This window comes from Mastigoproctus giganteus, chromosome 4 (assembly GCF_048544385.1).
Source record: "Mastigoproctus giganteus isolate SK-2022 chromosome 4, ASM4854438v1, whole genome shotgun sequence".
In the NCBI taxonomy this organism is placed as follows: domain Eukaryota; kingdom Metazoa; phylum Arthropoda; class Arachnida; order Uropygi; family Thelyphonidae; genus Mastigoproctus; species Mastigoproctus giganteus.
The window spans coordinates 238299412-238315718 of record NC_143578.1 but is presented as its reverse complement, the minus strand read 5'-3'; the positions used below and the strand labels follow the sequence as shown (position 1 = coordinate 238315718).

The 16307-nt window shown below is 38.1% G+C and overlaps 1 protein-coding gene across 1 annotated transcript in view; it reads left to right on the top strand.

Annotated features, from left to right (window-relative positions):
* The first annotated feature begins 15125 nt into the window (after positions 1-15125).
* LOC150087526 (calcium and integrin-binding protein 1-like) overlaps positions 15126-16307 on the top strand; it is a 31113-nt gene continuing 29931 nt past the window's right edge. The window contains exon 1 of the mRNA XM_090372114.1: positions 15126-15176. Coding sequence (XP_090228240.1) covers positions 15126-15176 — 51 coding nt within the window. The remainder of the gene's footprint in view (positions 15177-16307) is intronic.

Sequence of the window (16307 nt, the reverse complement as noted above, 5' to 3'; positions counted from 1 at the left end):
CCCCCTCACCACTCTCATTGCCTCTTCTCTGCATCATTCCAGCTGGGCTACATCCTTCTAAAATGAGGCTTACAGACCTGTATGCAGTATTCAAGATGCAGCCTAGCCATTACTTGATACAATGGAATCCAATGCCCTCCAATGGAAAATAATCATTTTCCATTGCCCCGGGTGTACTACCACACAGTTGGTACATTAATCATTAATCTGGGATTACTGCTACTTGCATGCAATACCTTTAATTTGTGAATGTTAAACTTCAGTTGCCATTTCTCAACTCAACGGCGCCTCCGTAGCCAGGTGGGAAGGAGCAGCAGTGTGTAGCACACGCTTCTTGATTAGACCGGGGTTCGAGCCCGTCACCACCAAATACGGAGGATGCGGAAAGGTCAAGGGAATGACCACCGCATATTCCCGGAGCAATATGGCCTTAGTTGCTAATGCTCCTAAAAACCAAATAACTAACAATCTCAACTCAACTGCCTAATTTTTCTAGATCTTGTTGCAGTAGCCTTACCTTGATTACTGTCATTAATCAAGTCACTATCAACCTTCTTTTCATCTTCAAACTTTTTAGTCTGGTATATACCTCCATCAATATCTTTAATAAATGTAGAAAACAATGAATGGTGGAACAACACTAAAGTTACTAGTGGAGTACCCAGTCTGTATGCCTACCCTTTTCCTGCAGTCTGCTCCACAAACCATTTAAACTATACTTGCACCAATCACAAACTATGGACAAACATGATGTCAAGGCTACAATCTGAATCTGCACTGTTTAAATGACATTTCATATTTCAAATACCATTCTTTTTTGGCACTCAACACTGAAGACCTTAATTATCAAAGCTCCCAAATGATATGGGGACGTAGCTGTTTATTACTATTTAGTTTCTATTTCAGACTTAAAAGTAATTTTTCTGTACCCTAACGTAAGCTTTGCCTTAATTTCTGTTTTGCTTTATTTCTCATTATAATTTTGTTGATTAATCTTTGCTTTATTATTTGTTTGTTTTGCATTATTAATTTTCTTGGAACATAGCTATTATATCCAGCACATGGTAATTGTTAACTCGCTTCTACTTTAACTAATAACTACATGTCACATGTAGCATATATATTATATGTGACCTGAATAACTTGTATTTTCTCTTTTCACTATAATCTATGCAGGAATAAAGATTGATACAACTTACCTATGTTCTATGGAGGATGTTTCCTCATTTAATAGTTCAGGTTGTCATCTGAATAAATGGTACATAAGCCCAGAAGTATAACTGTTAAAATAACACACCCCTCAAAAATTAAATCACATATGGAGTTGTAAAGTACATTCTGTTGATACTTAAAAGATAACTTACTGGTGATAAAGAACCAAACAGTGAAATCCTGATTTTGTGAGTACTCTTTCAGGGTTGACTGTATATTATTCAAGTTTATGTCACTTTACTAAACCACACTGACCCAGATTAGGCCTTTCCTAAGACTCTTCACACCTGAGTTGCATCAGAGGCACTGTCAGACTGCTGATAAAGGCATACGTCAGATACATGATCATGAGGCATTGTTCTCACCCAATCTGATAATGAAAGTATATTTTACCCAATCAGTTACTCACCATTAGCAAATACAATTTAAAAATAGCATTCAAAAAATTGAATAGGAACTCAACTTCTCTCCTCCCCACCCAATAATCAGGAATATTTCCCATTAATTATGAAACTTGTTTTTAATTGATTTAATGCTCATCAATTTTGTACATATATACTAAACATAAAATTTATTTTATTCCACATTTTCAAAAAAAAACAAAAAAACAGAGTCAAAAGAGTTAAATATGAAAATTACAGAAATGGCTTTGAGTTTACACTAAGGTGACTGCCACAGTAAATTTTTGTATTGAAACATACTTTTTTTCATTTTTCTGTGGGTTCAGAGGACAATATCAGGCTTTTACCCATAATAAAAATAGTATTTCAGTCATTACCAAAAGTATTCACAATTAAAACTTAATGTCTGCTCCAAATTTTTTTTATTTATATATACAGGGTTGTTAAAATTAAAGTATCCCTATGTAGAGGGCTCTGGGGCAAGTTCCAAGGCTCGTACTGAAGAGAAATTTGGACAACAGGTACAATAAAGAATGTGCTCACCATTTATTGGGGGGAAAAAATTAGTTACAAAATTTGTCACTATATGCCACTGTGGCAATACAAATCACTTGAACAGTGCTACAGTTGTTTAATGTGCCCTCCATTTTGGTCAACAACAGTTTCCATTCGAAGAACAGCGTTTTCTACAGCAGAATGTAACATGTCAACTGGAATAGCCAGCACATGACATCTAATGCTGTCCCCTTCAGATCTGCCAGAGTTTGACATCTCGATACACCTGGTTCTTCAAAAAACTCCACAACCAGAAGTCGCATGGGGTGAGGTCCTGTGATCGGGGTGGCAAGATGTCTGGAAACAATGGCTGATGACCCGTTCGTCTGTAAAATTTTGCCTTAGCAATCTTTGGACACCATGGTGGATGTGGGGTGGTGCACCATCTTGCATGAATATGGTATCCTGAAGGCACCCACGATGTTGCAGCTTTGGTATTATTAATTATGACAATGTCAATTATGGCAATATTATGAAAAGTTTGCCAACATTTGATAATATTGCTGTCCAGTGACAGAACAGGTGCAGGGTCCAGTCGGTGTTACCTGTTCAAAAAAATATTTCACAGCTCTAACTAACCATTTTTGATACTATGGTCTCCTGAATAGGGAAACAATTTATAACCACCCAGTATTTAAATATATAAATATCAGGAAATGTTGATACCCAGAAAGGATCAAATATTATTTGGAAGATAGCAAAAACACTGCAGTTTTAAGTAATTGGTGATAAATACCTACGACTGTGAAGACATTTTGTCAAAATGAGCAAATCATAATTACAATAAGGTTCAAATCAAAGTGAAATCTATAGATTTATGTTGAAGTAGTGATTAGTTTTCTAAGCCAGCAAAATTTTAAAGGGATTTTTGCATGGTTTAGGCATATCTTTATTAGAACACTTAAGTATTTTAACTTTCAAATAAACAGCACCCCCTCTTGAAAAAAAAAAAAAAAAGTTGCAAAAACATTGTTTGAAATTAAAATAAAATCTCTGACACTAACAAATTCACATACCTGTTACAATATGCAAATCAGACTACCAGACAGAATTAGCCTGTTTTGGAATCTGTATAATGCATGTTTATCACTTCCAAAAATGCTACAAAGACCTTACCATTTCAATGATTTTTTTTTAAGTGGGAGGGGTAAAGTTTCAATTTTGTATGATACCAAAATAAAAACTTTACCCACTTGCTCATTCCTTCTAATAATTTTCCCAATCCCTCTAAATTTATTCAATCTATCTACTTCTATAAGGTGGAAATTTATTTCAACAATTAATTATTTTCTCTGGGTCAAGGTACATTTTGGTACATTTGTATAGAAAGTTACACAAACAGCCAATTCAATCAAGGTACAGTCATATTTGCTTTGCTAGTCAATGATTTCAGGAACAGTTGTTGACACTAGTACTCCCCATGTGAATTTCTTTGCTGACATCCAGACACTCTGTTAATGCAGGATTTCTCTTGCAAACCCCTCTTCTTGGGGGGAATTTTGAATTTTGCCAAGGCTGGGAACTCCTCCACCTAGAAGTCAAATGACCACTCTCATTTTCCTTCCCTTTGACCTTACTTCACCATTCCTGGAAAAAACCTCTTGCTTTCATTCTCCTTGCCACCATCACCTCTTCTGGTCCAACTAATCCCCCTTCCTTTCCTCAATATTTTCATTGACTAGACTCATGAAAATACTGAATTTCATTTCAGCTTTGTATGCCAGAGATATGATCTGGGAAGCTGTTTTCTGAGTTATCACAGATTCCAGGAGGCCAGTCAGAGTGTCAAGCAACCTGTCTAGTGTGATTTCTAGTGCGAGTACTAGCATATTTTCACAAACCCTCCTCTGCTTGCAAGGTCACTGTCTCCCCTCGCTAGTGTTACTTATAACCCTGCTAGCAGAACATTATTGCTACTTCCACTAGCATCGTACTGCTCTTTTCTGACCATTTGATCACTGGTTGCCAGCACTTCTGTCTCCACATGGCAACCTGGGGGAAAATTGAACCCTCAAGGTGAAACTAATTTCCCATGATTAGAGACAAAAAGCTTTCAATATGATAATCATGAAACTGATCATGACTACCCTCTGTTTAAAATACAAAAAGGATGCAAACAAGCAGGAGTCTCCAGCTTTCCTGCGAGGTGATCTGATTGAGGTGTATAAAGCCTTGAATGGTTTGAGCATGCTCAATGCTGATGGGATTCTTCCTCTTGCTCAAAATGATCTCCTGAGAGGGCATAAATTCAGATTGAGAAAAGACGGTTGTAGGATAGATGTGCTGAAGTTTGCCTTTAGCCAGAGGGTGGTTGATTGCTGGAACAAACTTCCATCTGTCGTAGAAGAAGGAAAAATGAGAAAGGTTTTTTTTTTGGACTGATGCTATTTAAACTTGCTTTCTTGCTTCATGTACCTTTACTAATTCTAATGCCTTGAAAATGCAGCAGCATCTCCAAAAATGGTAAAATGTCTCCAATCCAGGGAATTGTTAATGGAGACCTCTCACCCAAGACACTGAGCTTAATTTAAGATGCTTTAAGCAGAATTCCAATTCAAGTCGCCCCACAGAACACACTGAATTCTTCCAAGGGAATGATCACTGAATGAGATCTATTAAACATTTCTGAAGAAGAAATAGCCTCAGAACTTAAAGGATCAAAATATAATTAAAAAAAAAAATCATGATACGAAAAAAATGGGACCTTAGACCCAACGTAGCATAATATTAACTTTCATTACACCATATCTACGGGCGCCCCCGTAGCCAGGTGGGAAGGAGCAGCAGTGCGTAGCACATGCTTCTTGATTAGACCAGGGTTCGAGCCCGTCACCACCAAATACAGAGGTGGAAAGGTCAGGGAATGACCACCGCATATTCCCGGAGCAATATGGCCTTAGTTGCTAATGCTCCTAAAAACCAAAATAACAAAATAAACCGTATCTACCAGCTTCAATCAAAGGTTATTTAACTGCTGTGCTCAGCTCTTTATCCTAAATCCTCTAAGGTGCTATAAATGCCAGAAATTTCGTCACTTCCAGGCAGCATGTCATGTAGATGCAAAATGTCCAAACTATGGGTGAAAAACTCAATCAGAATGCAAGACACTCTGCAGTGCCCTAATTGCAGGGGCAACCATCTAGCATACTCTAAAGAGTGACCTCTGGAAATTAGGGAAAAAAATACGAGACTGAAAATAGTCTTATCGAGAACAAGAAAAGTCAATTCAGCATGCCAAAAGCACTTATGCTTCAGCTATTCACAGTCACCAATCAGTAGCATGTCAGACAAAAATGTCACTCCCTCCAGACATCGAACACAGACTGGGCTCATATCAGTACCAGTGGCGTAGCCAGGGTAAGTCAGCATGTACATTGTACCACCAATGCCGAAATCTGGTAGTATTGTGTGTGCTTTTTTTTGTGAATGTACAGGCTGACAAAAATTCCTGGCTACGCCCACTGATCAGTACTATCGACCCAACTTACATAGAAACCACAGTCAGTAGACCAATGTAATTAATACACCACAATTCCATCTCAAAGCCTAACCAACTATAAAGTAGGAAAAAAATTGCAAAAATCAGATCCTGTTGAGGTGAAGCAACCACACCTAACAAGCATGGATACAGATGATATCACCAACCAAGAACTGAATTACATGCAGATGATTAAAAGATAACAGTGATTCGGGAAGCCCCACTTTTCCCAGAAAAAAAATAAAATTCTGTGTGCCAAGCATGCACAGTGCAAGTTAAGTGAAACTTCTTTAGGCGAACATTTATCATTTTACCGAGGATACGGTGTTGACTATGAATGCCACAGGTAATGAATCTCCACGAATGGGAGCTTTGGAGATATGAGACATTCCGTAACCAAATCTAGTTTCAGGAAGTGCTGCGGCATTGGATGATATTTAAAACCATTTGACTTCAGTGGAGCCGGAATCACTTTGTTCTTGAAAGAGCCACGACAGCTGTTACAAGCCATGTTTAACTTACATCCTCATTTGGAAATTCTGTATGAAGCAGAGTGTCATCTGGAGCTGCTACAATCTTCACATCGTTCTTGAACCAAAGCTGATCACACACTGAACATACCAAAATCGTTATCCAGAAATGTATGTTTAACTGTGTGGGAATGCTTCAGTGTTTCTTAAAATCCTGTTGCTGCTCTTGCTGTCTGTTACACCCGCTACATGTTGAACGATTTCATGGAGTACTTCTGGCAGTCAGTTTTGGCTTTGCTTTTCGTTTACGACTGGTCTTCGAGGACTCTTCATCATTTTTGTTTGCAGAATCAACTTCCATGACTCCTTCCAAATTCGCTTCTAACATTTCTGGGGAGATGTAAGGATTTCCTTAGGCTTCTTTGTTCAACTCCATCTCACGCTGTAATTTCTTCCGCTGTCGAAATAGCTTAGATCTCTCCTTTGTACTCAATTGAGGTGGTTTTCAGTGGTTGCATTGCACGTATACGTGCTCTATATGCCTGACAATGCTGAAATTACAGTGTTTAAATTATAAATTCTTTTCCGTCGAAATTTTTTATTAAATAAGGTGGAGGATGACGAAAAAAAATAGCATGATGCAATCAGTAGGACTACTGATTGGGCCATGCGTTGGCCGTGCCTGATACGGAGTAGTACAATGATGGGAGGGGGGGGGGGGTGAATAATTTCTTGTCACTTTTTCTTGGCAATTTTTGTCAATCCATGTATGCATTGCAGTGTACGTGCGCTTATAACACCTTACAATGCTCACTACCTGGACTCCTACTTTATGATTGGTTCACTTTACAGTGGACACTCCATAACAAAATACCGTTCACTATACGATATTTAATAAGTTACAGTCATTGTGATCACATTTACCAATTAAATTTTAATTCTATTAACGGCGATTCTAATAAGTAAAAATAGGTGGATATTATCGACTGGCTACAATAGTAAAGATATAAAGGATATTTACAGTTTATAACTTTACCAATTAAAAAAAATGAAATGATAGTGAAAATCAGAAGAATATTTTCCACAGGTTAAAAGAAAAAAAGGAAGGCAAAAAGTCAATTACTCTGGACATTAGTATTAGTATTGGCCGCATGGTGCAAGAAAGCCTATGGCTTATGCTTTTCAGGTGGCACTATACCAATTACTAACTGTGCCAAACGCTGCTTGATTTTGGTGATTTACACTATCAGGGGGGTGGTTCCAGTGGTTGCATTGCACGTCTACCTGCTCTATGGTTGGTTGTTCAAATTGCCTGTAATGCATTTGTTTAAAGCAGCGGTCGTGTTTTTCATTGCAGTTTTTGCTATCCATGAACCCAAGTTACTAACTGCCATCTGAAAACTGCATGGAGCTTGCCTAATGAAGTTTCACTTTAAAAAAAACTTCATAATTATAAACAACCCACTCATAAAAAGACAGATTCATCTTCCTCTTACAAAACCAAATGGAACACATCATACAATGGAACGATAGAGGTTTTTGCAGTAACATTGCCAACCGGGCTAGCCAGGTAGGTAAAGTGCCCTGCCTGGCAACCCAAAGGTCGCGGGTTCGATTCCTGCCTTGGATCACAGTAAAATGCAAAAACTTTGGGAGGTGCATTATAGCCATAGAAGCTGATGCGCCAATGACTAACAAGGAAGGAGAAGGAGCAGTAACATTGATAATATCCATGAATTAATTCACTGTTACAAACCTCTTGCAATGTGCTTACAGGAAACGAATTGGACACCAAGTCCCACTTTCGATCAAAAATTATACTATCTTCAGACAAAAACAGCTTAAGACTGACAGTGCTCATGGAGAAATAGCAATACTTGTGGATTCAAGCATCCCCTCCAGATGCATTAGAAGCCATTGCCACGTGTTGTAATTGCCATCACTCTGACACTAGTTTCAATTTATCTTCCATCTAATAAATATCTTGTTTTGTAGTTACCATCCATTTGTTTTTTTACTAGGCAGCTTTAATGCACACCATCCATTATGGGGTTCCCTTACCTCAAACAGACAAGGAAAGCTTATCAAAATGCTGATCGACAGAATTTAGTGTTACTAAATACTGGCTCTCCTATCTATATCCATTTCCCTATGGGTTCAGTCTCTGTAATAGACCTTTCCATTTGCTCTCCAATCCTCTTTCCAAGTATATTGGAAAGAGATTTGGTAACTCTAAACGATCCGTATAGCAGCGACAATTATTATTATTATTATTAATCGTATGGTGCAAGGAAGCCTGAGGCTTATGCCGTACTAGCCAAAACAAATTCCCGAGTTGCCCTGAGAGAGAGGAATGATGTCCAGATCAGGACCCTGGGGTGTGCCAAGCCCATACCAGTGTGACCCTGATTGTCTTTAATATGTAAAATTCAAACATTCTATTCCTTCCCAACAGAAAATCGAATTAAGTGGAAATTTCATGAGGCTGACTGAGTAAAATGCAGAACGCACATCTCATTTAAAAACTTTATCAGCCGGTCCTGTTCCATCAACAGATTACTGAGCACATCACAAATCAAATATGCTTACAACCGCACCCACTGCTATTCTACAATATCAATAAGAAATTGTCGAAAAATAAATTACTGGTGGAATGAAGATTGCAACAATGAAAAAAAAAAAAAATGCAAAGCATAGAAGCTATTCTGCAAACATCCAACCTTATAAACATCTTAGAGCAAAAGCTTGTTGAATCAGCCATAAAGAAAAATAATAATGTTCTATGAAATTCGCCTCTAGAGTTAATAAAAATACTGATATCAGATTGATCGGCACCTCCGTAGCCAAGTGGGAAGGAGCAGCAGTGCATAGCACGCTTCTTGATTAGACTCGGGTTCGAGCCCATCACCACCAAATACGGAGGATGCGGAAAGGTCAGGGAATGACCACCGCATATCCCGGAGCAATATGGCCTTAGTTGCTAATGCTCCTAAAAAAACCAAATAACAATAACATCAGATTGATCTGGAGAAAAATAAAATATTTAAATGATAAATTTCCTCCTTTCTTCACCCCACTGCTGAGTTGGAATGGCCAGGAGCGCTCTAGTACAGAAATTCCAAATGAACTGGGAATGGAATTTTCTCAGTTGTCTTCAAACGTTTGAAAATTAAACCGTAACAGAATTTCACTGATACTTGTGCTTTGCCTTATAATCAACCATTTTCCATGCTTGAACTGCAAAAATCTCTTACCAACTCAAAAAAACAGTGATGCTATGTGCTATGTAATGATCCAAAATTTTGATCAAAAATCGCTATCTTCACTGATTATATTTATCAATCGAATCTTCTGTGAACATATCTTCCCAAACTCCTGGCGTTATTCTTATGTACTGGCAATCCCAAAACCCGGTAAAGACCATTGTGCTCCTCACAACTACAGGTCAATATCTCTTACCAGCTGTCTGAGCAAAATCCTCAAGAAAATGATAATCGCTGTGTCACTTGATATCTTGAGTCCCAAAACTTGATTAACAATAATTAATTTGGATTCCGAAAAAATCGATCATCATTGGATCAAAGCCAAACCAAACATCAGAAATGCATTAATCAAAAAGGAACTTTTTGATGCATACATATTTAGTTAAAGTTTTTAATCTATTTTACATGGTTAGTAGTGAGTAGATATACTAGTACTGCGCTTATACTGCCATTCTTATTTAACTAATATTACTAGATGCATATGATGCAAGAAAGCAAGACAAAAAAAAAAAAGTGACTTCCATGTGAGTGCTAGAATCTGTTCTATAGTGTTTTTTTTTTTTTTTTTTTGCCTTCGTTTTTAGTGATATTTCAACTCCTGGACGATTTGCGTAATTTGGATCTGGGGCTGCCTTCTGGGTGCTGCTAAATTTCAATTAATGGGCATATAAATTTTTGTTATTCGATGTTATATAAATTGGCATTTTCTAAATTATTTTAGCAACGTTCCATCTGTAATGCCCTTTATCTTGATTCCCCACTCTCTCCTTTTTGTGTTGATATGGGTTTATTTTTTCTTTGCTCTACTGGCGTTTGTTTCATTTATTTTTATTTAACTTCTTTTGCAGGGAAAGTAGGAGTCACTGGTTAAAGAAGTAATGCAGGATCTAGACAAGATTGCAGTTATAGTTCAGCCACCACATGGGTTAAGAGGAAATCTTGTCTGACTAATTTGATTGATTAATGTTAGTGTAGTTTAGCAGGGCTCAGCGCTGGGCCCTTTTGTATCCTATATTTATAAATGATATTGATGAAGACATATCAGTCCAAGTTTGCAGATGATAAAAAGGTCGGGAGAGTGGTTATTAACAGATTTGACGGTATGCTACTGCATTAAAATCTAGAAAGGTTAGACAGATGGGCTGAGAAATGGCAACTGAACAAATTCTATTGTTGTAGCAGAGTTAGCGGGTAAGGCTATATTGCTCCGTGTATATTGTCTGTAAATTGCGTGTGTTCTGAGGCCCTCGTGGTTAGCATAGTTGGTAGAATCGCCGTCCTCCCCACACCGGGTGGAAAAGACCTGAGTTTGAGTCCATCGCTGACATAAGGAATTTTTATGGACCTCTTTCAAAATGTAGCTGATTAGTTGATCTCAGGTGAGGGATGCATTTTTTTTCTCCTGGAAACGTGAGTTTTTTATCCAGCAAAACAAAATTGACGAAACAACACACACGCGCAATTTATAGACAGTGCACAAGGAGCAATATGGCCTTAGTCGCTAATGCTCCTAAAATCATACTACAACAACTGACTGTGTGTTCTGAGGTTAATTTTCTGTTTTGTTGGACGAAACACTCGAGTTTCCCGGAAACAAAAGCATGCTACCCTCGCCTGAGACCGACTAATTCATCCACATTGTGAAAAAGTCGAATAATTGACGGGACTCGAATTCAGGTCATTTCCACCCAGTGTGGGGATGACAGTGATCCTACCAATTTTGACAAATGTAGAATACTGTACATGGACAACAGTAAACCCAGAGTAACAAAATCAACTGTGGTACTGCACTGAGGGTAGTAGAAAGACTCTAGGAACTTTAATGGGCTTTTTTTTAGAAGGTGTCTGACTTAGTCGGTCTCAGGCGTATATAGGAAGGTTTTTTTTTTCAATAGAAACGGGTTTTTGGTCCAGCTAAACAGGCAAATCGACCAGAGAACATGCAATTTACAGACACTATACACATGGGTAGTTGAATTAATATTCTGGATGACCCTAAGTAGATTTTTTTTGGAGTGTGGTAGAAAGTACTCCCAATAGCATCGTGAATGATGTGTTTTACTATCTTTTGTCTCCTGCTGGTCTTGAAGAGGGATCATCTGCTGACACAGGTTATCGTGTGTGGAATTTTTATCCCTTTCCTCTCTCTCTCTCTCTCTCTCTCTCTCTCTCTCCCCTTTTAATTCATGTCTTTTCCTTTTATCCGTCTATCAAGTGTTTACATCCTTCCTCCTTTTATTTATATTCTCTTCTGTATAGTATTTCTCATTGTTATCGCCATCCTTGCACTGGTGCAGGGTTTTTATTTAATTTTATTTATTTATTTTTATTTTTATTTTTTCCCGATTTTTTGTAGTTTGCTATCAATTTCTTATTTTATTTTATTTTTCTTAATTTTATTATTTTATTTATTTTATTTTAATTCCTTTCATTTTTATTACTTTACTATTTTATTTTATTTTAATTCCTTTCATTTTTATTACTTTACTATTTTATTTTATTTTAATTCCTTTCATTTTTATTACTTTACTATTTTATTTTATTTATTCACATTTTTAATTGTTTGAACATTCAGTACATGAAACTCGGGGTTTGCTGCGGTCCACTCAGTCGTTATTATTATTATTATTAGCCACATGGTACAAGGAAGCCTGAGGCTAATACTGCACCAGCCGAAAAAAAAAAAAAAAAATCTGAATTACTCTGGAGAGAGAGAGAGAGAGAGATAGAGGGGTAGAAGGGAATCACCAAGAAAGAGAAGAATGATGATATCCAGCTCAGGACTCTGGGTGTGCCAAGTCCATACTCACCAGATGTGAGCCCCCCGCCTCCTCGTGGCATAGATGGAAATCAGGACGCACCTCCCTGGTGCCTGTTGCTTCCTGGTAGCAAAGTGGCCAGAAACAACTAAACAACATATGCACAGCACAAACATAGCATTACGCACATTTCTGGCCTTTCTGCAGAGTTTCTGTATCATCATAGTGCAATGTACCGTGGTGGAGTTGAACTAGCATTTGGGAGCCGCCTGGTACTGGAAAATGGTAAAGACCTGGGGTAATTATACAGTCGGATATGAAGTTCTCTGAGCAATGCAGACAGGCTTCAGGACAGCTCATGGGATTTTGTCAATTATATACAGGAATTTTACTAGTAGGGATAAGGAGGTAATTATCCCATTGAATAAGGCAATGGTCAGGCCTCTTCTTCGGTACTGCATACGGGTCTAGAGGCCTCATGTTCGGAAGGATGTAGAGCTGCTGGAACGAGTACAAAGAAGGGCAAACGAGATTTGTGATGGGATCAAAGGCGTGCTCTTACCATCTTACCAAGAAATGTTTCAGTTTTGCGAATTGCAGACCTGGAGTCTCGATACTTACGGGGTAATCTGATTGAGATGTTTATAGCTTTGAATTTACTGAGCATGTTCAGTGCTGATAGGATTCTTTCTCTTGCTCAGACTATGCACGTGAGGGGACATTAACTCAAATTGAGGAAGGATGGTTACAGAATATATGTACGTAAATTTGCCTTAATCAGTGGGTGGCTGATTGGTGGAACAAATGCTCCCCTATTGCTGTGGAAGTTGGTAGCTTAAATAAATTCAAGGAAGAAGTAAACAATCTGTTGGAGGGAATGAATGGTTGAAATGGGAATTTTTTTTTTTTTTTTTGCTAGTGCTGTATAAGCTTGCTTTCTTGCATTATTTGCCATGCTAATGTATTTAACTCCAGGGGCTCGCATCTGATTAGTATGTACTTGGCACACCCAGGGGGGTCCTAATCCGGATATCATTATTTTTTTCTTTCTTGGTTTCCCTTACCCTTTCTCCAGGAGCGAGCCATCCCGAAGGTGAAGGGGTGCACTGGGTACAGGCGCCAACGTTCAAGGGGCACCTCTCTCTCTCTCTCTCTCTCTCTCTCTCTCTCTCTCTCTCTCTCTCTCTCTCTCTCTCTCTCTCTCTCTCTCTCTCTCAGGGTAACTCAGAAATTTTTTTTTTTTTGCTGGTGCAGCAAAAGCTTCAGGCTTTCTTCCACAATAATAATAATAAACAAGCTGTACTGGGATCGTCCCATAATAACGGGATAAGACCATCCCACACAACAGATTGGACATAACCCTTGTGGACAAGATGGAAAAGGCTACCTACCTAATTGACATAGCGGTACCCAACACTAGCAGTGTCCAGAAAACATATGAGGAAAAAATTAGGAAGTACACGAACCTGAGACACGAGGTCAAGGAAATGTGGCATATGCAACAAGTAACGACCATCGTGTCAACCGCCGGTATGGTGCCTACCTAGCAGCCTAGCAGCAATAGGTCTCCAGAGAACACCTACAAACAGGGCAGCCACAAGTGTGGCGGCAGTTCAAGGGGGCGCCAAAATTTTTTTTCAGATATTGTTTTCTGATTGGTTAACGCTTATCAGTATTCAACATTTAAGGAGGCAAATTTTATTTTGTTTACTGGCGGCACATAGGAACGCCTACAAGGAACTCCAGAAAGTCGCAATTCTGAACACCTGCAGGATAATCAGCGAGTTCCTCGACCAACAGTAACACCAGACATTACAACCACTCTGTGTACTTGGTAGCAGTACCCCTCACGAAGTGGAATCGCCCAATCAGGGAGAAATAATATAAGACCAATAATAATAATTAAAGGTCTGTGTAAACCCTTCTGACCTCTACCGCATATTGACTGTACAGAGAGTGTATAGCTGAATATATTAACCCCAGGAGCTCACATCTTGTGAGTTTGGGCTTGGCAAATCCAGGGTTCTGAGCTGGATATCATCATCCTTCTCTCTCTCTCTCTCTCTCTCTCTCTCTCTGGGTAACGCGGGAAATTTTTTTGGCTGTTTTTTTTTTTTTTTTTTTTTTGGTGATTTTTCCACACGCAGGCTTCCTTGCATCACATGGCTAATGATAATAATACTGTAAATTTATTCATACAAATAATCAGATATTTATTTATATAATTATATATAATGGCGTCTATCTGGATGTTGATCTATTTACATAAATAAATAAATAATAAATATTACGTATTTGTAAAGGGGTGTGGAAAAAAAAAAAAAGTCTTGAAAATCTTTTAGAGTAAGGCACGGTATTCTCCTTTTTTTTTTTTTTTTTCAAAAGAATATTGAGTAACCAAGACATTGAAATTAATGAACATTACTTATTCGAGGTAGTGCAATACCATTGCAACTTGTTGTGAAGGTATTCACATATGAGATATAATTAAAATAATGCATTAAATCTTGCATAAACGATTAAACCTTGGTAGTAGAAATGATGTGTGTGTGTGCATTACCCTTGCATAATTAAATTTCTTCAGCATTACAGTAATTCATTATTAGTTAATTTTTTCACTCATTCTCACTGATACGCATGCGCACTCTAATCAAGCATGTTTACAATGAATACAGTATTTTTGACATGTTTCGAGGACTGATGAGGAGCGAGCACGCGAGGTTCCATGGAATGTGGCACGTCAAGAAGAAGGCACCATTTGACCTCGTCAGAGTTTTTCAGCTCTAATCAATAATTTTAGTTTTTTCCATTTTTCCACTGCTTTATTAAAATCAGTAATGTTATATTCTTCAGGAATGTAGTAAGTCAGGCTGTGATTTACTCGTAGATCTAGATTAATCATGAATTGTCACAATAGTACTACAACTGACATTAATATTTATTCGATAATATGAAAAATATATTAGTTTAATTAATGTGGTGTCAAAATGGGTCAAGTGGAGTGTGCGTTTACCGAGGAAGAACTGGATGACTACCAGGTAGAAAATGAAACATTTATACTTGCTCTTTCAATTAAAATTATGTCGTAAGCGTAACGTACAGAGATGAAAATATTTTGATTATTGAAGGAAATATTTTAAAAATTGTTTCTATATTTTTATATACTTTAGATCTCAAGATGTGAGTTAAATAATTTCTTTATATGTTACGTTGGTTAAAATTCAGTAACAGATTCTTACCCATGGATCTTTGCGACACGGAGCAATGGATAAACTTAGTTTTTCCTACCGCTTTGTCATAATTGGACGATCTATTCCTTCGCCTAATTTTGTTTCCCGATTTAAAACTAGTGGTAAGGGGGTCCCCCTAAACCGTTTATTGGGAAACAAGTAAGAGTCTCGTTTCCCAATGTTTATTGGGAAACGAGTTAAAATGGATAAAAGGATGGTTAAGTGGGAGAAGACAAGGGTGGTAATCAATGGGTGCTGCTCTTCTTGGACTAATGTTATTAGTGGAGTCCCACAGGGTTCGGTGTTAGGTCCACTGTTGTTTTGTATATTTATCAATGATATTGATGAAGGTATATCAGGCTTAATGTCGAAGTTTGCAGATGATACAAAGGTTGGCAGGGTTGTTAATGACAGTAATGGCAGTGTGCTACTGCAACAGGATCTAGATAATTTTGGGCAGATGGGCTAAGAAGTGGCAACTGAAGTTTAACCTTGACAAATGCAAAGTACTGCATATGGGTAGAAGTAACCCCAGAGAAACGTACCAACTGTGTGGTACTACCCTTAAGGTGGTAGAAAATGAAAAAGACCTGGGAGTAATTGTGCAGTCAGATATGAAGTTTTCTGAGAAATGCAGACAGGCTGCCAGGGCAAGTCATGGGGTTTTGTCAATGATATATAGGAATTTTGCTAGCAGGGAAAAGGAGGTGATTATCCCTCTGTATAAGGCAATGGTCAAGCCACGCCTTGAGTACTGCGTACAGGTCTGGAGGCCTAATTTTAGGAAGGATGTAGATTTACTTGAGCGTGTACAAAGAAGGGCAACAAGATTGGTGAGGCGAATGAAGGGATCCTCTTACCAAGAGAGGCTTAAGTTCTGCAAATTGCAGAACTTAAGCCTCTGCAGTGTAATTGCAGAAATTACACTGCTCAACAAAG